The 23852-nt window shown below is 45.0% G+C and overlaps 1 protein-coding gene across 1 annotated transcript; it reads right to left on the reverse strand.

Annotated features, from left to right (window-relative positions):
* Window positions 1–181: 181 nt before the first annotated feature.
* On the reverse strand, window positions 182–23122 carry LOC116494565 (synaptotagmin-like protein 4). The gene is made up of 16 exons (XM_032196492.1): window positions 22936–23122; window positions 21144–21295; window positions 16475–16568; window positions 15132–15225; window positions 14564–14657; window positions 12837–13943; window positions 11453–11551; window positions 9705–9796; window positions 9208–9309; window positions 7105–7274; window positions 6093–6195; window positions 5758–5919; window positions 5412–5490; window positions 4737–4836; window positions 3388–3593; window positions 182–1604 (listed from the first exon to the last, which is right to left on the reverse strand). Exons 1-16 carry the CDS (start codon window positions 23034–23036, stop codon window positions 1459–1461), a joined length of 2901 nt encoding a protein of 966 aa, XP_032052383.1. The 5' UTR covers window positions 23037–23122; the 3' UTR covers window positions 182–1458.
* Window positions 23123–23852: the final 730 nt, after the last annotated feature.

A 23852-nucleotide genomic window follows, 5' to 3' on the forward strand; every position in this document is an offset into this window, starting at 1 on the left:
TTAAAGACGAATATCAAAATATTCACAGAACCAGAATCTAAGACGGGATAGCTACAAAAAATATTTCTGCACAACATTTCACTTGTCCTTGGGTTCTTTTTGACATGACAAAATATAACACCTCTTTTGCTTGCTACTTCATTACTCAGACCACGCTAAAGATAGGTACAAGGAGACCAGCTGATGACTAAAGAAAACCATTCAATTTAATTGCAATATGTACATCCAAAGTAAAAATTACACAGCTGCATTTCAAAACGCATTTGTAATGCCCCTCGGCTGCTGCTAGTGCGCCAGACACAAAGTTCTTGCAAGCTATTGGCAGGGAGGTGACTCCAGCTCCGAACAAGAGGCTGAGGCATCAGGTGAAAGGTAGATAAGAAGGGCAGCAAGATACGCAGAGGCAGAAGTTCACCCCAGGCCTCAGCTCTGCAGCTACCCTTTGTCTTCATTCACTGCCTGCTTGCCTCTCTCCCAGCAGTTGCCAAGACCTCCTGAATTTCACGGTGGTTCTGACCTTTCCTTCCTGACCCACTGCACCAGGCTAACACAAGACTGTTTTCTACATCATTATTTCATACTGAAATGTGTTGCACACAAGGCATTCCAAAGATGCTATTAGGTCCATTAGCAATGTAACAATATTTTACATTTGGGTGAGCACTTCAGTTTATATTGCACTGGAATTGTCTTGAGTAACTTGCCTGAGGTCACTGAGGAAGCCTGTGGGACAGGTAGGAAAGCAGCTCCTGGTTGCAAAATCCCACTAGCCACAGGATCATCTCTTCTCTCTTTCATTTTAAAGCAGAAAAGGTTTAATGCATTGAATTCCTCATTGTTATCCTCCTCAGGCTGCTTCATTTTCTGCTTCAAATAGTCCTCTCTTTCTTTGGATTCACCTTGGATCTCAATTTCCCTCACGTTACAGACATGTTATCACCAGCAACAAACGCAAAGTTCTCATTCTCAGACTGCTGGCTGGTGACTTGGAGCAATTCTACATCAAGTACAAAGTGTACCACTTGCTGGGAAATATGAGTAATTCCACGCTGTTGCTTTAGTAAAACTACATCTCTGCACAGTAAAAAAAAAAAAAAAAAAAAAAAAAAAAAAAAAAAAACAGCACAAGGAACAGTAAAAAAATAAAATATCTATACCTCCTCTTCCCTGACAATGTTCCCAGAGCTTAATGGAATTCAAATACACTGAATATAAATGATTAAGCAAAAAGGCAAACAAAGTTTCTTCTTGGTCAAAATCAACTATAGCGTCAGTTAGGCATCTTCCAGCTCCTCTGTCAGGGAATTAGTACTTTATGTTTAACGTTTCCAAAGTGCTGTCCATCAATTGCCTCATTAAAGTGACACCTGCCGGCCCCACAGTCTCGATCCACCTCAGGGCAGGAAGTTTCCTAATTCTAACAAACGTGTTCAGCCTTTCTCTAGAACATACAGTAGGTTATTTAAGTTTTTTCCTCCCTGCCAGTGAACGCAGTGGCAGCAACCCCTCAATCCATTCATTGGTAGCAGACATCATCTCCTGCCAAAAGGCCACCTCCTCTTGCGTGGAGTCCATCCAGTCCACGGAGATGCCATAGCTCAAACCTGAAGAAAAATGAGGAGACAACAGCGTCAGGAGCTGCCTGAGGAAGTTCTACGCCATGCAAAAAATACTCAATGGGATGTAACTGCTGCAGGTAGGGTCTTAACCTAAAAGATGCTGACTTCCTCTCACCAAGTTCCACTGTAAGCACCTTCTGTTCTGCTAATGATCTCCATTTTACACCAGAGTTCAGAATATAGTCACTGTAAAAGCCCCAAAACACAAGAACCCTAAATATAACCTTCCAAGGAAAATAATATTGGGCTCAAGCCCTTTATTGAACCTTTCAGAATGGTAAAGAAGTTCTACAAGGCTTGGTCTTCCCCTCAATCTTGCTATGGATGGGGGGGGGGAGATACTTGTCAAAATTCTCTTGCTCTACACTTTGTTTTTATAGGAATAAAACATACGATAGTGTAAAAGTGTGTACATTAATTCCAAGTTAATTTATTCAACCAAATTTCACATGCCAACTGCTTGCCAATTAGATAAAGGTCTAAATTTGGATCACAGCTAATCTTAGGGTTGGTGTTTTTAAATCTTGTTTATGAACTTATTTTTGTTGCCACTTCCCACCAGATAATTCACAACCCTTCTGGTGACATGCTAGAGAGTGAAAACAGAGAACACACAAGCAAATCCAATAAACAAGTGTACCTGCAAGGCAGACCTTCCAGCTACAATAAGCCTCTTCCTGATACCCTCAAGGGACAGTGACTCTTTATTACAAAGCTCTGACAGCTTCTGTTTGTCTTTCATCTCTCAGAGACTCCTCTTGCTTCGCAGTAAGTATACGTTGTTTAAAAACCCTTAGATATCCCACTTGCCAAAATACAAAGACGAACTTGCTATCCATCAAAGCCTAGGTATGGGGGTACACTGAAAGCTGGAACAGGATGGTTAGAGAGGGACAAAACCTCCATGATGGACTTGATTATGGGAGATAGTCCCATCCATTTTTTCCAGCTTAGGCTTAAAAATATTGGAATTTTCCTATCTTCTAGGGTGAGTAACCCCAATGAAGTAAAACACTTCCAGCTAACCACAGGTTTAAGTCCTTCATTCAACTGGAAACTCATGCCATAAACTCCCAGAGACAGTAACTGTCTTCCAGTGTAGCAAATGGCACCTCCGCTGTTTTCTTTCAGCATTTCATCATCTAAATTAGTAAAATCAAAAGAAGAAAACAAACAAACCAAAAACAAACAAACAAAACAAACAAACAAACAAAAAACTAAACAACACCTCAGTCTACTCCTGGAAAACTCAATTTCTTTCAATTTGTGGTTTAATCAATGCTGATGTTCTCTCAGTAATGACTGAGACCAGAACAACTAGTGCATCTAGCCCTGTTTTTCAAATATTAGTTGCTGCTCTTATTAAAGCATTTCAAGGGAGGAGGTGATGATGGAGTCACCAGGTGGTGCTGTCTCACATGGCATTCAATTTCCTTGTCTTCAGCTCTGAGCGCTCTTCACTGGAAGGAACAGCAATATAATGTTGATTTGTAATGCAGTCTGGATTCTACTGGACTCAAGCCGATTCTTGAGTTTTGCTGAACCTCAGAGCTGATGTTGGGAGAAAATGCGGGCAGAGAGGGTTGCTATCGCAGTACCAGGGCCCCCTACAACCCCGACACAGAGCAAGTACCAAGACACAAAACAATTACTGAGATTCCCTATACCTGGTTTCTCACCAACAGGAATTTTCCTGCAACTTCCCATTATACCTTGTGGCTCAGCAATAGAGTAAAAGTATTCATTTAATGTAACTGAAATCACTTACCTGTCCCAAGGCCCAGCCTGATTCCTCCAAGGAAATGGTTGGTTAGTTTTTCATGATCCCACACAGTCAGCTCAACGCATGCATCCTTTAGATCCTCTGTATGAAAGCCATCATACACAATAGTGTGATTGAAAATAGGGTTTGTGTCTCTTTTTATGACTCGGGTCTTCTGGTAACTCTTCTTACTCGTGTCTGGAAGCACATAGCTTTGAGAGAAGAAAAAGGACAGCATGTAGTATGGAGTATCACATGAGGTATGAGTTGTTCCTACAGACTTCCAGGTCTAAACAAGGCTCATGCCTGGAGAAAGGAGGAACTGGATTTCAAAGTAAGAAATCTCTATAGATTTAATGAGAAATGTTTATAATGTACTTTGAGGGTGGTGAGGCACTGGAACAGGTTGCCCAGAGAAGTTGTGGATGTCCCATCCCTGGAGGTGTTTAAGGCCAGGTTGCGTGGAGCTTTGAGCAACCTGGTCTAGAGGAAAGTGTCCCTGCCCATTGCAGGGGGGTTGGAATCAGATGAGCTTTAAGGTCCCTTCCAACCCAAACCATTCTATGATTCTCTGATAATCCCTGGGCTATTTTTACCCCCAGGAAAATAAATTTTAAAGCAAACATTTTTAGGAAGGAAGGTACTTACTTTAAAATTTCCTATTTTAGGCATTTTTTTTTCAAAGTAACACTTTACATTTTAAAAATGGACACTATTCTCACATATTTCTGTTTTCATAATTATTCATCAAACAAATGCCCAAAAGATCATTTCAAAACAGACTGTTAAGCTTCCTGAGCAACAAACATTTTTGCAGGAATACTTTCTTAAAACATACAAAAATATAGTGAGGACTTCTAAGAGCCAGAAAATCTTAAAAATCTGAGTTATTTTTAAATTTTTGAAGTATTTGTAGCACCTCCTGTCATATAACAGGCAGTACTGATGTCACAGGCTGCAGAACACATGCACACACTGAATTCTGGACAAGATCAAAGCAGGATCCAACTGCACGTATGTCAGTTCTGGCAAGTCCCTAACACATTCCCAAACTTTGCGTGCAAGTCCTTATCACTTCAAAATTCACAACTTCATATGAAAACACCAAAGCAAGGTACAGGGTCCCCCATCTTCCTTTCACTCAGGCGTTATTGAGGCTGAGGGAGTCACAGACAGAGCTTTACCACAGCAAATCTTTTTCTAATATAGCCACAGGAGAGTAACAAGGGCAATTCTCTCCTACACAGCTTTACAGTATGGAAACACAGGTGAGTGAGCCTGAGAAAAGAGAAAAAAACATACTGCTCCATGGAGGCACAGACCCATCTAAGCCAAGACAGTGCTCAGGCACTTACCATTTCACAAAAGAGTCTACTCCAGAAGGACGCAACTGCAGCAGGTCCTTGACATCTTTGACCCAAATGTGAACTTCACCAGAAGGAGGATTCTTGGGACCTGACATTTAGAACAAGAGAAAAACTCTGGGGTCAGTTCCTGCAATAGCTAGCAAGAAAACAGGCATCCTGCTCCCTCAACCTGAGGGAGCAGTGATGTGACTTCTCTGCAGACTCAATCCCTAGGAGCTCTGCATTCCTCTGCCTGGATGCCGCAGCATTACTTGCAGCTGTGCAGCTGCAGAGGACTGCCAGTCATTGACATAACCTGCCCGTGCTGCTTTGAAGCAGGAAAGGAAAAGGCTCTGCTGGGCAAACCCGACCTCCTACCTGCCCCACAGTAAGAGGGGCTGTGTGTTGCTGCTACAGCATCACAGCACCCAACAGTGCTTGCAGTGTCCATAACAGCTGGTGAGTTTAAGTTTGTTGAACCTTCCCTCCATTTGCCCTGTTTCCTCCTAAATCCAGATGTGATGTAGTCTGCAGGTGGCACTACTAAGCACTGGTGGTTGCCCCTCATCTCTAAGATCTTGCTCGAATGACATTACTCTTTAACAAGCCCGTATACAGATGAGGCATTGCGAGCTGCACGCCAACATGCAGGCAATGCTTCTTAATGTATGAAATGAATTTTACCTAGACTTCCTGGAGGGACGTACTTAATAGACAAATTCATCACTCCTCGATGATCCACACCATTAACAGCAGAAAGGCTCTGAAACAGAAAGAGTTATGACTGACTAAGAAAGGGCTTTTGTTAACAGCAGGGCAAACAGCTTTTGAGTTTAATGCAGGGGCACAAATGGACAAACTTTGCTATTGTATGGCTGGGACAGCTCCTTACTTTGTGGTTTTGCTCTCATACTCAGTCCTTCAGAACCAAAAGCCTGAGGATTCAGAGCAAGGTTGCCAGGAAGGACTTCTGCCACTTCAGGCTTCAGGGTTGGGTTGGGAAGCAGGATTGGAGCTGAGCTGCACTTACCCGGGGCTTCAGCGGGTACCAGTTGAGTTTCCTGTTGCTCCAGTCCCAGCTGGCCAAGTCTATTTCAATCTCTCCCAGGAAACTGTTACGTCCCAGTGGGTCATTGTGCCAAACAGAGAGGTTTAATTTTTGGATAAGCAATACCATTTTCTCTATTTTGTACTAGAGGAAGAAAGAGAAGTCAGGTCGCTCAACTTCTTTCTCCAGTTTCTCTCACAACCCAAGGGGAGAGCAGTGCAGCAAGAGGCAGGTGAAGGAGCCCAGCCAAGAAGGCAGGCTCATTCCAGACCTGCCCTGGTACCGCATAGGTTTTCAGAGCAGATAGGTGTTCTTACCCGTAACACCTCATTGTAAATGGGATTCACTGTCCTTTTCTTCACTGAGGTTTTCCTCTTACCCATTCTAGCTTTGTCTGGAAGCAGGTAAGTTTTAACATACCTGGAAAAGGAAAAAAAATAAAAAATCATCTGGATACTGTTCAGTATTGCTATGCTCTAATAAGCAGTCAAGACTTCTGGGTGGTGACATGGGATTTATGGGAAAAAAAATGACCTGGAGTTGACTCTTTGGAGGCAAAACTAATTAAGAGACCTGCTAGGATATTAACTTGGCTTGCACTTGAAGTTATAAATTGCACTGGGGATGGGTGGATGCCACCAACATTCAGAACAAGCAGCTCTCTAGGCAGCATGGGAAGCCAGCAAGGCTGTATATCCATTTTCTGAAATGCCCACAACTACAGCATTTCTGTGTGCTCAGCATCAGGATGAAATTAGAGAGAAGAGGTAGAATGTCTCAAGAAGCCTGATTACAAATCTCTCTGTTTCAAGGTTCAAATACAAGGTGTTTTTTTTTTTTTGTTTTTTTTTTTTTGTCATCTATTAAACAGAGTTCACTAACCTTCGTCCAACTACCAGTGTGTCCTCTAATGTCACTTCTTTTCAGACTTTCTTCCCATATAGACACGTGTCTACATCACGTATAACCAATTGGTAATTGGTTATTACCAATGTAATTGGTTATTACCAATGTGTATTCACCATGGAGAGACGTTCACATGGAAACGTGTAGAACATATTTCAGTAATAACAGGAATTGTCCCTGTAGTGACCAAAGCCTTCTCAATCCTATTCAAAACTAAGTCAATGACAACATATTTACTGATGCCAATGGCTCCAGAGCCATCAGCTAGGAAAGACCCAGCAGTAAACACACAACAGAATTCTAGAGGAAGGAAGAAATTATGGCATTTAAAAATAAAATTCATAAGAAAAAAAAGAAAATTCTCTAGAACACAAAATTCAGCATCAGAAAAGCCATGAAACACCAGCGGGAAGCATCACTCACGGGTCAGATCTGCCTTTCTTCTCATCCACGACAGCCAGGTCCTTGCACTGGGACACATGAACCTGGAACTCCCGGTTCTTCTCGTCATAATCTAGTGCAAACTCCACAGTACCTTGGGCATCCACACTCCCAAAATCGCCACTGTACACACTGAGCACACTGCCACTCACCTGCCAGGTGGAGAACAAGGTCAGTGCCGCTGAAATAGGCACTGTTCAGACTTAGTTCTGCACAAAGATGTGCACTGCCAGAGAAATAATCTGTTATCTCTGCCCTTCAGTAGGACAGAGTCCTTGACATGTCTGCAGCTGTACTCACCCAAGGGTTTGGGGGTCTGAATAAAGGTCTCACAAGGATGTGCTATCCTTGACCAGCACTAAGAAGCACTGTTCTCCCAAATGCCCACTGAACACAGAAGATTTCCACCTCTAAATCCCAAAGCCTTGGGAAACAGAGCCAAATACATGTATAACTTGTGAGAGAACACATGTAACTTCCCTTTCCCTACACTAACCCCACAAACAGCTGCTTTCCTGACCCGGTCTCATCACTAAGAAACAAATATACCGAGAGAACTTGAACTATCTTTTTATATAAACTTATTATTTCTGGAAGATACAGTCACCTAATTGTCATTCAATTTTAAAAATAGGCTATTAAGAACCATATCAGACTAGAAATATAGGACAAAATAATACTATCTTGTTGCTTGCTCACAAAGTGCAGAGAGCTGTGCAAAACAGAAACAGAAATAACCCCTGTCCTGAAAAGCCACTGTCCCAGCAGAGGCAGTTTGTGGGAATCTACTTGCCACAAATGCACAGGAAAATGAAGTTTCTGCAGGTATAACAGGAACGAGGCACCAAAGAGTCTCTTGCTTTCCCAAAACAAACTGCATTTGCCAACTGGCCTTCACTTTCTGTTTTCCAAGGCTTTAAGTCCTTCACTGGTAGAAAGTGATGAAACAGAAATAAAACACAGCCCCAGAAAGATGAGAATTTTCTATTGGGCCAATCACTCATGATTACAGATGGTATAACATAAAAGCTAATGCATTTTACCCAGCAAATAATTAACCCTCTTGGCACTCCTCTGTGGTACAATGCTGAGCATGTATCAAAAAACTTTCCTAGTAATTAACCCAATTCTTCTCTGTCACCCATACTTCTTTTGTTTCTCAATTTCTTTCTATGGTAACCTACAAGAATCTGCTAAATGTCTCCCCTCAGTCCTTGGAGCTACATTTATCATCCCATCAGGATATCAAATCCAACAGAGAATCCTAAATGAGATGTTCAAGAACACCTACATGACTTGGACACAAAAGGCTCATTTATAGCTCCCAGACTTCACAGACTACGAGAAAGACTCAAGCACCCCAAAGTTCAGTTTTGCTTTTTTTTTTTTTTTTTTTTTTTTTTTTTTTAACATATTTATCTACAGTCACAACCTCTCCCTACATGCTTTGTTTCACATATATTCTTTAAATCTCACACATACAATTTGGAGATGCCTATAACAGTAGTACAGCGAATTAAAACACTTTTAAGCAGCTCCCAAAAAATACTGTGTCTAAGGAATCCTTTTAAAATGCCTAACTAAACACGCTCAGCTCTTGCCAACTCTCCTTAGAAGGCAAATCTCTAAATCATACTGCTGCTGTTCAGTTCTGAGTTCCCTTTAATTTGCTAATAAAGTGAAGGAGGAGCTTACAGAGGTCACCAGTCTGCAGTCTCAGCTTTCTGGAAGGTGGACCACAAACAAGTCACTCACAAGCTGTGTGCCTCGTTTCCCCACCTAGAGACAGACCACCCCTCTCTCCCTTATGCTGCCAGGCTTCAGAGCATCTACACTTTGGAGCAGGGGCTATTGCTTCCTCTGAATTTGTCTAAGAATGACTCAGTGGCTCCTTAATTTGAGATGGTACCTGAAGACACTTCTTTAATGCAAGTAAGTAATTAAACATCACTGTTATTTTAATAAAGTACCACGCAGAAAACAGCACGATACTCCAGAGGCCACATCATCGGTATCAGCCTAAATGCAGCATCACTATCCAACGGAGAAACATTTTCTAGAGAGACGTACGCGTTAAATACCTACCGAGGAGACAGATGCCATGTCAGAGGAGTGGCTGCCAATGCTAGGCGTCTTTTTGTGCTTGCTAAATTGGAAGCTGATTTCTGAAGCCGTGTCTGATTCTGTCTGTTCAGAAAATAATAAGCATCTTTAAGCTGTGCCGTACGAGCACTTTGCAACACTAGAGAGAAAAACCAATAGCTCAGCAGAGTCCCATTAAGCAGCAAGCAGGTTAGGAGAGCAGAGGAGAGTGCAGGGAATCTCCCCAGAGGCATTGCCTCCGACCAGCAGCAAACGTCATCATTAACTGCCTCCAAGCAGAGCTGCATGCAACCACCCAGGCTCTTACGAAGAGCAGGTAATAGTGTGGTCTGAGGCAGAGGGAAACATTAAAACTCCTACAGGATTGAAGGGTCAAAAACAAGTACTGTCAGCATCCTGGAAAAAGATTCTCATGAACCTGACTGCCATTTGAGGGATGCTGCGAACATCATTCCAGCCATTTCTGGTATCTATCCTACCTCAGACAACAGGAGAGGAGAAGATCTGCTCAGCTCTTTGACTCTTTCAGGTTCAAGAAACTGGTGAGGTATCAGATGAGGTTTGTTGTATGCTGTAAGTACAAACAGAAAAATGGCATCAGGATGAATTGTCAGAGTCAGCAAAATACAAGAAAGTCACCTTTTTGTTAGAGGACACAAGGAGGAAGGAAAAGCTAGTGGGAGGCACTTGTCCCATCTCTGTTACTGGCCATTGAAGGTGAGCCCTCCACAAGGCACAGACTGCTGCTAGCTAACACTCTAAAGCTATTTTCAGCGTTTTCATTTGATGTGTGGGAGTGTGCAAACTCCCCCTAGTGGATAATTCAATTCATTCATCAGTTTAGAGATGTGCAACTACCAGATTATCTAGCTGCATAGATTTCGGTCAGAGTAAATGCAAGCATCCCTGTCATAAATAAATAAATAAATAATATAAAGACACTCACATTTCCATCTCATAGCATCTTGTAAACAATATAAACCTTTTTGTTCTATCTTTATCTTTTCTCAATAACTTCCTTGATGACTAATTTCATCCCAAAACAACTGGCTTGTTTTTAGGTGACACTACAAGGTGACACTTGCTATATTAGCCAGGATGAGACATCACTCAATGCTTAAAATGCCCAAAAGTTGCTCTGATAGCAAAGGCATTTACTGTTATTTCCAACCAAGAGTAAAGTGTTACATTTTGCCCTCTCTACAGGCTACTGGTTATACTGGGAACAAGTAGGAGCAACTCCATAGAAGAGAGTTTCCTAGGATGAGGCTTGTGGCTCTACACAAGCTGTGATGGGAGAAGTCTAAAATCTTGGTTGCCTGCATGAAGACCACGTCACCAAACAGCAGCACAGCAGGACTGGAAGCTCTGTGCTGTGTGCCAGACGTTGCTGCACCATCTGATGGGGCACACATTCGGCACCAGGCTCCAGGATGGTGTGGTTCAGCCACACACAGGCAGGGCAGTGCAGCACGCCCCATCCACAGGCTGCTTTTGGCAGCCTGAAGGGGACTCTCCATCCCATAACCAGTGGTCATGTTCCCTTAAACAGGCTCTATTGTTTCCTCTAAGCTATTTTCCTTTTCCCTGGGCATTGCTTTCCCAACCTTTCCACCTTAGTCCTGGAAGCCTTGGCCTTACCACTTTGCTTTTAAGCAAGCCCTTAGCTTCCCTCTTGGGCCTTCCAGTTTTCATCTTCTGTGGATTTCTACTACCTTTCTTGGCCACCGAGGCTGCTGCTGCCTTCCTTCAGGCCCTCTCCCTTGGCTGCTGCTTTCTTGGGCCACTTGGTGGCACAGCCAGGTTTCTTGGCCATGGGCTAACTGGCACCATTAAGTGTGTCCCAGCCAGCAGCTGAGGAGATCAGGCCAGCAAATTAGGTCTGCTCTGGGCAAGGGGAGAGGCTGATCAATCCGCTGAGCAGGCTGCCACGCAGGTCCCAGAGTACTTAGTGGGAGAAGAGGAGAGATGGGTACAATCCTCTTGCCAACTCATTAAAGCCCTCACAATTTTTTGCTGAACACACTGAGTAACATACCATCAATCTAACTGCAATTTCCTGGCTCTGAATTTAATTTTAGGCACTATAAGCTCTCTAATTTGATGATGAAACCATATGTCATCTTTCTTGCCTAGTACAAGCACAGAAGCACCAGGGATGCAGAACTCAGGCATAATATATTGCCTTCAGGGAACATAAACCAAAAAGCAGAAAGATGTTACTCACTCTCTGTGGTTGTGTAAATGTTCACCATGCTCTTTGCAAGATTGATGTTATTTGCTCGGGCCAATGCCTGAGCAGCAGGAGAACGATCTCCATCTTCCTCTGGAATATATGAAAAGCCAAATCAACACAGTAAATAAATAAACACAAATGGGCAGTGTGTCAACAAGCATGCATGTGTGTTTCTCTCCTGGCTTGCTAGCTCTGCTTATAGCACGCTGCAGTTACATTACACAGGGCTACCCTCACATCATCAGCTTCAACATCTCTCCTTGAAAAAAACTCTTCACCCAGTCCCCAAAAGAGACCAGCACTTGTGAAGAGCTTCCAGTGGAATACAGCCATCTGCTAATATCAACCTGAAATTAATGAAATAATAATGAAAAAAAATGAGAAATACAACAATGACCTGGTATAGAAATGAAATGTTTGTGTTTAGCTGAAGTGCAACTGAGGATTTTCATGGACATGTTAAAAAAAAGGAGGGAAATGCCACAGTTACAGATCAGAATTAGATGAGTCCATGAAAAATCCTCTCAAATAGATGTTACCCTGGTACATGAGGACTGAAAAGTTGGAAAAAGGAGATAGGGAGATCTCTCTTCATAGGTAAGTTTTTGCTTGGCAGGGAGCAGAGATGTAGGCAAGCAGAGCCCAGGTTTAAAATGAACTGCAATTAACATGAACTTTTGCCCATTATAGCAGTCACTACAAGAGCCTGTCAAACCTGGAGGAAGAGGCTGATAAAGTGCTGGTATTATTGACACCACTGTGATGGAGAACCCCAAAAGATCAGGCTCCTTGTTCAGTCCACTGTGCAGTTTAAGATGCAAACTCAGCTGTGGATTCCCAAAAGGCCCAAAATGTCCTTTAAAAACTAATGGCCAGCAGCTATATCAAAGTAGGATAATGGCCAAGGTATTTATTAAACTTTGTTTCATGTTTTATTTCTGCTGTTTGTGTCAGACTTATCTTTACCACCACAGGGAATTCCTCCAGACTCACACTTGAAGAAAGTGGTAGTGAATTTACATGGCAAGTAAACATGTTTACAATCTTCCCAATTAGTAAAATAACTTCCTGTGACCTGCTGTAGGTAGGGCTTAAGAAATGAAGAGCTGTCCTGAGTTGAGGTGCTTGCAGGGAAGGTATGAGGGCTGGCGGTAGGGAGAAGGAAAGGGAGTATCACACTGCCCACTTTTACACTTCACTGCAGTACACAGAATGGTGGTTTTCAGAGCTGTTTGCTAACCACATTCTTCACATGCTTTTAATTTTAATATAGGATAAATGTAGAAGAGAATAAAATGTGCAAAACACAGAATAAAACAGGTGTAGGGATGACTCCCTATCAGGATTTCCCAGAGTGCAGTTACACCCTTGGTACCTGAGTAAACAGCTGAGTCCGTTCCCTGAACAACTTCAGTCTCTCCGCCTGGTGCTCTGCCTGTTGGCTTGTCTGAAGACTCAAGTGCTTTTTCCTCAGCTGGCTCTCCATTTATTTCCATGCTGTCATGAGTACCCATGTCAGCTCTTTGCTCTTTCTCATCATCTGTAAGCACAGGGTCAATGAGTATCTGCACCCTGCTCGCCAGGCAGTTTGCATACTTGTGTTTTTCTGCCACGATGAACTTGTCTGCAGACATCTCTGGCTCAGATGTGCTGCCAGACACTTCTTTGGTAGGCGACTCAATTTTGATGGAAGGCGCTCGCACAGGCAATCTGGATTTCTTGGAGCTGTGTTGTGCCATCTTCTCTTCCTCTGGCACCGGCGGCTTCCCGTTGCTTTCACCCAGCAAGCTGTTTCTTGTAACCAGGCCTCCTTTGCTCTTGGCGTAGGTGGATCTGGGAATGAAGGCAACTGAGCCTTTCCTTGAAGGGGCTACATAGCTTGGCTCTTCCTCGCTGGAAGACAAAGTTATTGTCCTTTTGTGAGGGGCTCTTGTTTTGGTGAAGACACCGGGTTTTTCTTCACCATTCTGGCCTTGAGCTGACTGCACGGAGAGCGAGCGGCACAGCTTGAACTGCTTTCCGTCTGCCTCCCCCGAGCTCGAGTCCTCCGGCATGCTTCCCACCATCACAGAGTCTGCTCCCTTCTCCCAGAAGTTCTTCAAGTTCTTGAAGTGTTCCCGATCGAGGCCAATATCCTCCTCTTTATTACTCATTGATGAGATTGTATAGTTCACGCTGTGCTTCACAGACTGGCTGCTTTCCCCCTCTGCAGTCAGTGATTTGGGGCTTTCCATCAGCTCTCTCTTTGCCATGCTGTTCTCTGCTGGCCCCAGGTGATTCACGAACTGCTCTGACCTGGGGAGAGTTCTGCTTGATTTCCTCTTAACCGGTATCTTGCTGGGAGCATATGTTTCTTCAGGTGGAGTTTTTGGTCCTGCTGTGGTGCCAGTGGCACCATCAACAGCTTTTCCTCCCGCTGCACAGCTGGGCTGAGGCACAGCATCCTCTGGAAGCATGGCAGGCAGTGGAGATCGTCCATTACCTGCAACAACAACAGAGGCTCACAACCTACCGCATCACATCTTATTCACCTGGAAGGTCTGGGCTTCAGTTTCTCAAAGGGAAGCCAGGAGGGGTTTCCAGAAACCACCAATATGTTTCTAATTCTCCCCTATTTTGAGAGTCCAGCAAACCCCCTTCCCTCTGAAGAAAACCCTGAAAAAGACAGCTCTTCTTTCTGCAACAGGACAGGGAAAAAACCCACTGAGCTCTAAATTGTTGCTGTGAGTTGGAATTTTTTCACAGCTTTGCTTTTAGCTTGACAGCTTTCCTACTGGCTATTTGCTATGAACCAAAAATACACCACACATTCAAGGCAGGAGAAGAAAGAGAAGGTAACTTGGATCTGTGCGCTAAGGAGTTGTTAGCCAAGCACTCAGTGTAAAATATACTGACAGCCAGGAGAAATTTTAGTCATTGGAGATTTTTTTCTTGGTTGCTGCTGCCTTGGGCATATTTCACACAAATGTTGGCAGCCCATTCTTATACACCAAGATAAGAAATGCTCTTTGTTATTCATTTGTACACAAAGAAAAGCAACATGCTTCTTGGTGTTGACTCTGAATAATGAAATAGCCAGTGGTTCACTGAACAAAACCTTACCTTTTCTAGACAAATGTAAGCTGCCTGTTGTAGCCGTGAATGGACTTGCTCCAGTGTCACTCTCTGAGGAAGAGACATCATGGATACTGGATCTCTGCATGGAAGACAAACCCTGTCAGTGTTTATCATAGAATTACAGAATCCTAGAATGGCTCAGGTTGGAAGGGACCTCAAAGATCACCTGGTTCCAACCCCCTGCCATCGGCAAGGATGCCACCCACTAGGGTTGTTCAGGGCCCCATCCAACCTGGGCACCTCCAGGGCTGGGGCATCCACAGCTTCTCTGGGCAGCCTGTTCAGTGCCTCCCCACCCTCTGAGTGAAGAATTTCCTCCTAACATCTCATCAAAATCTCCCTTCTTTTAGTTTAAAACCATTCCCCCTTGTCCTATTATTATTTGCCAAAGCAACATCTTTTATAAGTCCCTATATACATTGGTAAGTCTGGAAAAACATTTATTTGAGCACAGATACCATGGCATACAGTCTGTGGAGTCCTTGTCAGTAGATACAGGCTGTGAAAATCCAAGGAATAACCAATCCAAACACAGAGGCTGTGGCTACACTACCTTGTGTGATGCAGACAGCGGGACAGAAAGTCTCGGCTTCGGTTTTGGCAAGATTTTATGCTCTTCTGCAGCATCAAGAATGGGTGTGCTGGATCTGTGGGAGAAGAGAAGCATCTGAGCAAGGAGATCAGTGGCAGGGATGTACTTGATCAGGCGTCTTCTGAGCAGGCAATGCAGTCTTCAGCATTGTGTCTGTTCTGCTCGGCTGCTTTGCCACTTTTAGCTAAGAACCCAGCCTAATATAAGGCCACCCGGATCTGGTGCCAGAGGTATAACTGGATTAATCAAGCATACAGGAACTCCAGGAATGCTTATGCCATCAATAGTCAGGGCAAAACTACAGTACGGGATATAGATCTTCACACTTGGAATATAAGTTAATTACTATCCGCCTGGTAACTAAATGGAAGAAACACGTATCACAGTTTTCCCCACTGCTTCTCCTGTCCTTGCTAGTGTCTAGTGGTGGCTGCTCTCCAGATAGAGAACTGTCAAGTTGGACCCCTGGTGAGATTTCAGATGGAAATGCTTCATGTTTAGGGCTGAATGAGGAAGATGAAGCAAGCTTCTCAGGATTTAGTAAATCTTACAAAAAACATTAGGACCAAAACAAGCACAAATGTCTTGGGCATGTGACTGGTCCTCCATCACACAACACCCATTGTTCGGCTGCAGGAGGTCTGGAACTGTTGTCAAGGCCCATATTTAACAATTAATTGTAGCAACTGCTGCCTGTAAAGAATAATTCCTCATTCTGCTGACAAAAGAATGCAAATGAGATGGGAGCAACAATAAATGAAAATGTGGGTGTTTAATTGGCTTCTCCATAGTCCACAGACATTGAGTGAGGTCACTGATTTGCTCACTGAGGTTCTTTTAGTGCGTGTTTCTGCACAGTCAGCACAACTTGAAATCTACCAAGCCGCGTCAGTGAGTACTGAGCACTGGACACAGTGGTTGGCACCAGCAAGAAACGAACAGTTTCTAAAACAGTTCGTTTAGTTAGCATTGCTCCATGGCAAAAATAAATAAATAAAAAAACATAATTACTTTGAAAAAGTACCCAGAATATCCTGGCATTAGAGACGGCTTCCATTTTACTGACCCCTTATCAAATCACGCAGGAAAAGACCTTTCTGGCATAAGCACATTAGCACTTAGTTAGTAGTAGAGGATTGATACTCTGACAATTCCTGGAAAAAGGATTTTAAAAATATCCTATACAACCTATTACCAGTATGGGCTTGGAAATTCAGTTAAAGACCAGGATTTAATGCGTATCATTCAATTTTCATTAGAAATGCGAGCAGCAGCCAGAGCACTGCACGAGCAGTGGCAGTTACCTCTCCTCTCCCGTGCCAGCAGCGTGCTCATGGAAGGGAGGACCTGGGGCATCTCTGCTGTCCAGCCCCCTCCGGATGTGCTCGTTAACCTCATCTGTAATGTAACAGAGAATTGAAAAATTACATTTAATTGACCTTGCAACGGCCAGTGTGTGCTATCTGGGGCAAGCAAAGGCTTGGGAAATGAGTCCCACCAGCACAAACCCTGGGGATTCAGCAGGGGTGCCTGGGGGCCTGCCCACTGCCTCCTCTGAAGAGGATGCCCCACAGCAGCATCACCCACGTTCCCCACGTGGCTCCTCCGGGCCCCACGTGCCTGAGAGCCCACAGATTGCTGCCCAATGCCTGGCTCATGCCAGGAGCTGCCGCATTGCTGGAAACCTTAGCAGGACCCTGCCCTGGCTGTCAATAAAGTTAATCCGCTCCAGGATTTAAATTCAGCCACTTCCTGTTTTGACTCCAAGTCATCCGATCTTGGCAAACAAAGGAGGAGGCCAATACAGTTAATGAGGAGATCCCTGTTATTTTTACTGGCACAAGGCTCAGCTATTTCTTTTGAGCTCTCAAAGACCCCAAAGAAAAAAAACAATAGAAGAAGGTAACCTTTAGAGCAGCCTGCCAAGGTGCAAAGTTGCATTAGGCATTCAGCTGGCAAACAGGCTTTCATGCTACTGCAAAACCAGAAGGATTAAACTCTCAAAACGACAACAAACTAAGCTTAGTCTGGTCAATAAAAAAAAAAAAAAAAAAAAAAAAAAAAAAAAAAAAAAAAAGGTTGCACATATTTTTTCACTTGCATCTTGGTCTGTTTTAAAGAATAAATTTACCTTTTACAAAAACTGCCAAATCTCTTTCAGCTATATTTCATTCTATAATAGAAGCAGAAGCTCAAAGGATTCAGATGTGACCTGAAATAATACAGCCTTGCTTGCTATTTGTGCAGAAAACCAATGGGCAGATCAGGCCTGCAGACAGGCTGTGACAGCAGCGCTCCTCCAGTGCATTTTGTATGCTGCCAGCACAGTCAGCCCAGGGCTAAGGGGTATGTCAGGAGATGGAGCATCACTCCCTGCTGTCTGTGTGTCCTCACTGACACAATGCTGCTGTCCCAGCCCTTCCTACCTGCCTTCCCGTGTCCCCGCAGGTGATGCTCGGGGCTGCCTGTGCAAGGACCGTGCGCATGAGATTGCAGCTGGGTGTTCCCATACTGGGAACTCTGTGTTTTGTCCATGGAAACATCACTGTGCAAAAAAACATTGCAGAACATCATTGTGGGACAGAAAAGCTGTGACATGGCTGGTGGCACATGCAGGCCATGTCACCTGCAGGCACAGCAAAACGCACTGAGGAGCATTTGTTTACACAGTGAGCCACATCCTCCTCTTCTGCCCCAGTCCAAGGGAGGGAGATGCCAGCACATAACTGCTGGAGAACCAGAAAACCAAACACAGGGCTCCCACATTTTCCCTCTGCCTGCTGTGACTGAAAAGACCTCAACAACCAAAGTCTGCATTCATTTCTCACCTCACTTCCACAGGCACTGCACCAAATCTGCTTCTCACTGATACTTCCCCCTCAGAGACTTCCTCAGACAGCTCCCACCTCCGGCTGGCAGCAACAGCAGGAGGTGTTCGCTTCCCTGTCCGTCAAAACAGCTCAGCCACCAACACAGCTACACCTGGCTTCGACAGCCACAAACAAAAAGGTTAACAGTGCGTTATAATCCATCAAGATGAGCAAAATACCCCTGGTAACTGCAGCGGGAGACAGACTAAGAGGCAAATTCCAGCAGAAACTAGCGGTTGTTTGACCAGTTCAACCTGTCTGTACGTGTATGTGTATGGACAGAGCCACCCCTGCTCTAATATTTTAGCTGCTTCACCCATTTCCTACCACTCTAAAACACAGACACCCAACACTTGAGCACTAAGTGTGCTGTCAGGACTGACTTGCATGGGCAGAGGGATAAAACAGCCTCTCCGCTAGACAATTTTTAGCTTTCATCCATTGCACACAAGCTCAAGGAGAAGTTAGCACCAAATTCATCCATCTGTGCCACTCTGCAGACTGTAGATTGAATACAGGGTATCTCTTTTATAGATTTATATTGATGCCAATTATTACTGCCATCTGTTACAATCAATAGCAATTGTGAACCCCTTAGGGAACCACACAGCAGTCTCTTCTGAAGGTTAACACCCACCTCGAGGAAAGGTCACTGGGCCTTTTTCTGTGCAGGCATGGATGCCCACTCTCCTCAGCCCATTTGCCATGCAAAGGGAATGCCAGCAATTACCTCGGTGGGGCTCTTCTGGGCAGGAGTTTTCTCATTTCACTCCCTAACACAATTATCAAAGACTTAAATCAGCATTAATATCCCTGAAGCCACAAATATGTTATATTTATTTGAGCAAATGAACAGAAACCCCTTCATCACCTTGAAAAGGTGTCAAGATGGCGAGCAAAGGCCCTTATCTCACCTACTGCAGATCGAACAGGAGCTGAGTGGCCAAACCACTTGGAAATCTTGTCCTTCCCCAGTGGGGCAAGTGCTGCTCTCACCAGAGCAATCCTGTTGCTGGCAAGTCAACGAGAGAAGTGCTTGCCCCCGTGGGCAAGGGGAGGCAATCCCTATGCAATAACGACTGTGGGAGCTGAGCGTGCAAAAGGTAACAGCAAGGTGAAAATACTAGCTGCAGAGTCTCGGTCCTCAGCCCCTGCTGTAAAGTAGCAGTGGGCAAAGTAAGAGGAGGCAATAAAGTCATATTATACCTGTGCTTTACCATAATAAGGTTACGAATAGAAAAAGATAAAGAGAGAGGAGATAACAAGGTAAAAGAAATAGAGGACTAAGTCTAAACATAATTGGTAAAGTAGTTCAGTAATATTTGCTTCATCCTTCTTTAAAACAGCATTAGCCAACTACTGAAAATGCACATGCAAAAACATAACTTGTATACGACTGCTGGATTAATAAAGAGATTATTTTAGACATTAACCTGAGGCCATATCTCATACGTACACAGGCCATATCTCACACGTACATGTTGGCAGTAAGAGTTAAATCACAAATGCACATCCTCAGCAAACAGAGTATGCCCTGCAGAAATGGCCAGGCAACTCTGCCAAGCTGTAAAAGGTTTTACATGTTTTAGCATTCTGGAGGGATGACAAAATAGTAAATTTAATGACATAATGAATCCTTAATACCAAGGATAAAAGCAACTCTATGTGAAATATGATGGGCCAGTTCTGCATCAGAGGTTCCAATGAATCTATGCTAAGTTACAAGAGCTGTGAGGGATAAGCAAAATGCAAAAAGAAAATGAAGCTCTCGGTTAGTGAAGTCCCTGGCCACTGCTTAGCTTTGAGTATGTCTGAGTAATGTGGAGCTAAGAGGGGTAACCTGAATGGGTTTGGAAAGGGGAGGAAATTAATGTTACAGAGAAATCCTGGCCAATGAGGCCCAGCAAACAAAGGAGTGATTTATGTTACTGCAACCCCAAGATGGAAATATGGACCCAGTTTGGCTGAACCAAACTGGTGGAGGAGACATTTGAGTTTTGGACAGATGGAAGACAACCCTAACCTCCCAGAGCCCAGTTATAAGGTCTTCGTATTAGGACTTTATGAGGAGCTCTCTATCATGGCTATTGCTTTCGAGCAGCAGCAGCCACTAACAGACCACCAAGCCTGCATATCTGTGATTACCCACCCTGATAAATAAGCAAGGAGGTTGTGGGAGGCCGGACTGCAGTTCCACAGGGCTGCTGCAGAGTCGGCTGGCCTGTCTTCACGCTGAGGGCTGGGTGTGAGTCAGTTCTGCCTTGCACAAATGTTCAGCACCGAGTGCCAGCTCTAGGCTGGTTACCTTGGACTCGAAGCACAGCCCTGCTCATTTCACGTGGGGCTGCTCTCTTCTCTCCGTTGCCCTGAGCCAGCAAATCTAACCTGATCTGTTGTGTATGCCACCACTAGTGCAGCTGCACGTTGAACATCATGCAGTACATCTGCTTCAAATCAGCACGTGGTGCCAGACAAGCCACACTGCAGCACAGCAGCCTGGGTACCAGACTTGGCCCCAAAGCCCTTTTTACTTTGAAAGCCATGTTGTGCCTTGGAATTACTCCCGGGTAAAAAGCTAGGGCCATCACTCTCCTCTCAGAGAGGGCAAATTTTCTGCCAGGAGACAAGAGGCAAGACTGACCCCTCCATCCTGGAGGCCTGCCAGAGCAGCTGGCTGTTTTCCATCAGATCACTCTAGGAATTGGAGGGGGCTTTGACCCACACATACCAGCTTGATGCCAGAAACCACCCCACATCATTGCTTTCACTTCCTGCTTCCATGACAAGAAATGATACCAGTGACCTCCGACAAATACATATTTTGGAATAAAGTAGTTGAAATGGGGAAAAGACATTTACTGCATGGAGCTGGTAAACAGCTTTTATCTTGGTCCTCTGCCACACTGTAATTTTTATTTTGGGCCCTGATTTTGACAAGCATTATTTTTTTTTTTCCTAGTACTGACAATTTGGCTGAGAACCTCTTTCTTAAAACATAAAGACTGGTCCCTAAGAGGCTCCCAGTGCAGGGAGACCCACACACCTGGCCACTGTTTCCTGGTCCATCAATTGGTTTACTTACGGCACACAGTAACATGCTTACTTTCTACTTTGCCCTTTTTCCTTCTTATCGATGCCCGAAGCAGATCCGACCCCTCCAAGTCTTCTTGAAACCGTTTTGCCTTCACTTCCGAAAACCATTCGCCTGTCACAAACTTCTTCTTCTTTTCATCCTTGATGGAGCCTTGTATCCTCCTGCAAGCCAACGAGAACATCACACACTAAGAAGATCTCCAATGTTTCAACTTTCCCTGAGCTCTTTCATAGCAGCTATATGTACAATTCTCCTATCTGCTACTACAAAGGATCCAGAGGTTATTCCCTGCAATCGGAAGGGCCAAACAAGCATAAAAGTGAAAGCTGACTTATTTTATTTTTGAAGAAGGAACAGAGCCTTGTAAGCACAGGCCTTCACCTCTTACAAACAGCATGTTCATAATCGAGTCACCTGGCAAGGAGATTTGTCCATTTCCTTTGCAGCCCTGAGGGTTTGAAGAGGCGTGGGGTTGTTTACAAGTCCTGCACTTCTTTATTTTATTTGTCTGTTCATGTCGTTATGAGCTGCTCTTTATGGATCAAATCTGATGCACACTGGGGGAATAAATTTGGCTATCCAGGGCACTAACCTGGCCCTCAGCATTCTCCCCAGAGCCTGCTCCTCCTGACACGCTGATTTTGGCACACAAACAGTTAGCTCTCCTTCCTGAGCACAGCTTCTCTTACTGTAACTAGCTTGGGCACACCCAGGGCTGGGTTTTGGCACCTAAATCCTTCAGTGCTCTGTTTGCTTACCCTGTACTTCTAACTCTCCTCCAGTTATTTTGTTTTTATACTACTGCTCAGTGGATTTGCTGCCTTTCAGCTGGCACTGCCTCCTACAGCTAGCCACAGTTCAGGAGCCCTGAGAGACCTCAGAGGCCAGAAGAAACCCCTACCACAGGTACCCAAGCTGCTTGTGTGCCACCACCAGCTCTTGACCCCAAGTGGGCAGGACACAGAGGCTCCCCAAAGCCTGCTGCAAAGCCACTCACCCCTTCGAGCCCCATGCATCCCTCCTACAAGGGGCTTACCCTTTATTTTTTTTGACTCAATGGGAAATCAAAGAATCACATCCTTACCGGGGGGCAGGGTAAGGTGGCACAGTGCCATCCCCACCCACTGAGCTACTCATTCCTAGCCATGGGGAATTTGGTGGCAGCTTCCTGAGCCCGGTGCATATTGTCAGAGCAGATGGCGGAAAGGCTGGCATTTAAAAAGTGACAGCAGCAACAAGCAAATCCCGATCAGCCCGAGCTGAGCCCCCGGATGCCCGGAGGCGAGCATGCTGGACTCACAGTGATTCTTGGCTCCCCACAGACCTTTGGCAGATCACGTAGCCTCTCACCGCCCCTCTCTGCCTGCTGTGTACAGGCAGAGAGGGGATCAGGATGTAAACTCTCACTTAGAAACACCGCAAGGGATTCCTGCTGCTGAGTGAGGAAAACAAGGCGGCACAGCACCTACTGCCCTGCTCTGACCCCTGACACTGAGAAATTGGCATCTTCCCCCCAAAGCAGGAAAGGGGCATTCCCCTTGGCATCTCTGAGGGATACTGATTAAGCAAAAGGAGAGCCCAGCCCCTCAGTCCCACAGAGCAGGGGTGGCAGCACAGCAGGCTCGCTGCAAAAGCAGGAGGTGCAATGAAAAGATCATTGGGGACCCAGGCATGAAGGGACAGCACTACTGCAGCCTGCATCTCTCCCTGTGCACACACACACACACATCCTCCTCTAAAAGAAGTAAAGAAATCCCTCCAGTGGGAGCTCACATCTGGCTGGTTTTGCATGCTCTCTCACCTGATGCGATCCCCGTCCTTCTTCTTTAGCTCCGCATCCCTCTGCAGAACCTTCATCAGCTTCTCATACTCCTCCTCGGTCAGGAAGCTCAGGTCCAACATCTTTCCTGTGCTGTTCTTCAGCTCTTCAGCCAGCCGAAGCAGTGACACACCGACAACTAATCCAGCCCAGCACGCCGCAGTGCCATGGGCAGCCCCCGGTGCAGCCCGCCCTGGTGCTGGGGAGAAAAGGACTTCACAGCAGCATGGCCAGCTTGGGTGGAAGTTGTGCTAGCACCTGGACCTGCACTTGCAGGCGCTAGGCAGCTCTTCCCTGGCACGTTTCTCTGCTCCGTATGTCATCTCTTGCCAGGAAATTTCTCCCAGCAAAACGATGCTCCTTCGGTTTTCTTCAGGCACAGTCGCAGCGATTTGGAAGCCAATGTCAATCAAGCAGGCACGCACGGCAAGGAGCGAGCTCGCCGCCCGCCTTAGCTGCCTCGTCTCACCAACGGCAGCCCCGGCACCTCCAGCGTGTGCTCTCCTCAGTGGCGAAGTCTGCTTCCGTGGAGTTCAAGCATCCCTGCAAAGAAACAGCGCCGAGATGCCGTTCATGATAAGCGCGCCATATGGTAACCGAATGTGTACGTTGGGGGTTTTTGTTTGTTCTTCAGCACAAGTTCCAAAACGAGCTGCCCTACTTTCCTCCCCGTCCTACAGCTCCTCACATGGTGCTAACCTAACCCAGGCAGGATTTTATTTTAGCTGCTTGCCTGCTAACAGGTAAACAGTTGACTCAGCGGGCTATAAGCAAGATACGCATATGAATTACCAAATTGCTTGCTTGCATTTTATCTCCATTCTTCTGTTCCTCATTTCTTCCTGCCCTAAATGAGACCAAGGATAAGCAGCCGGCCTTTGCAAAGCAACTGGAAAACG

Source organism: Aythya fuligula, chromosome 13 (assembly GCF_009819795.1).
Source record: "Aythya fuligula isolate bAytFul2 chromosome 13, bAytFul2.pri, whole genome shotgun sequence".
NCBI classification, from domain to species: domain Eukaryota; kingdom Metazoa; phylum Chordata; class Aves; order Anseriformes; family Anatidae; genus Aythya; species Aythya fuligula.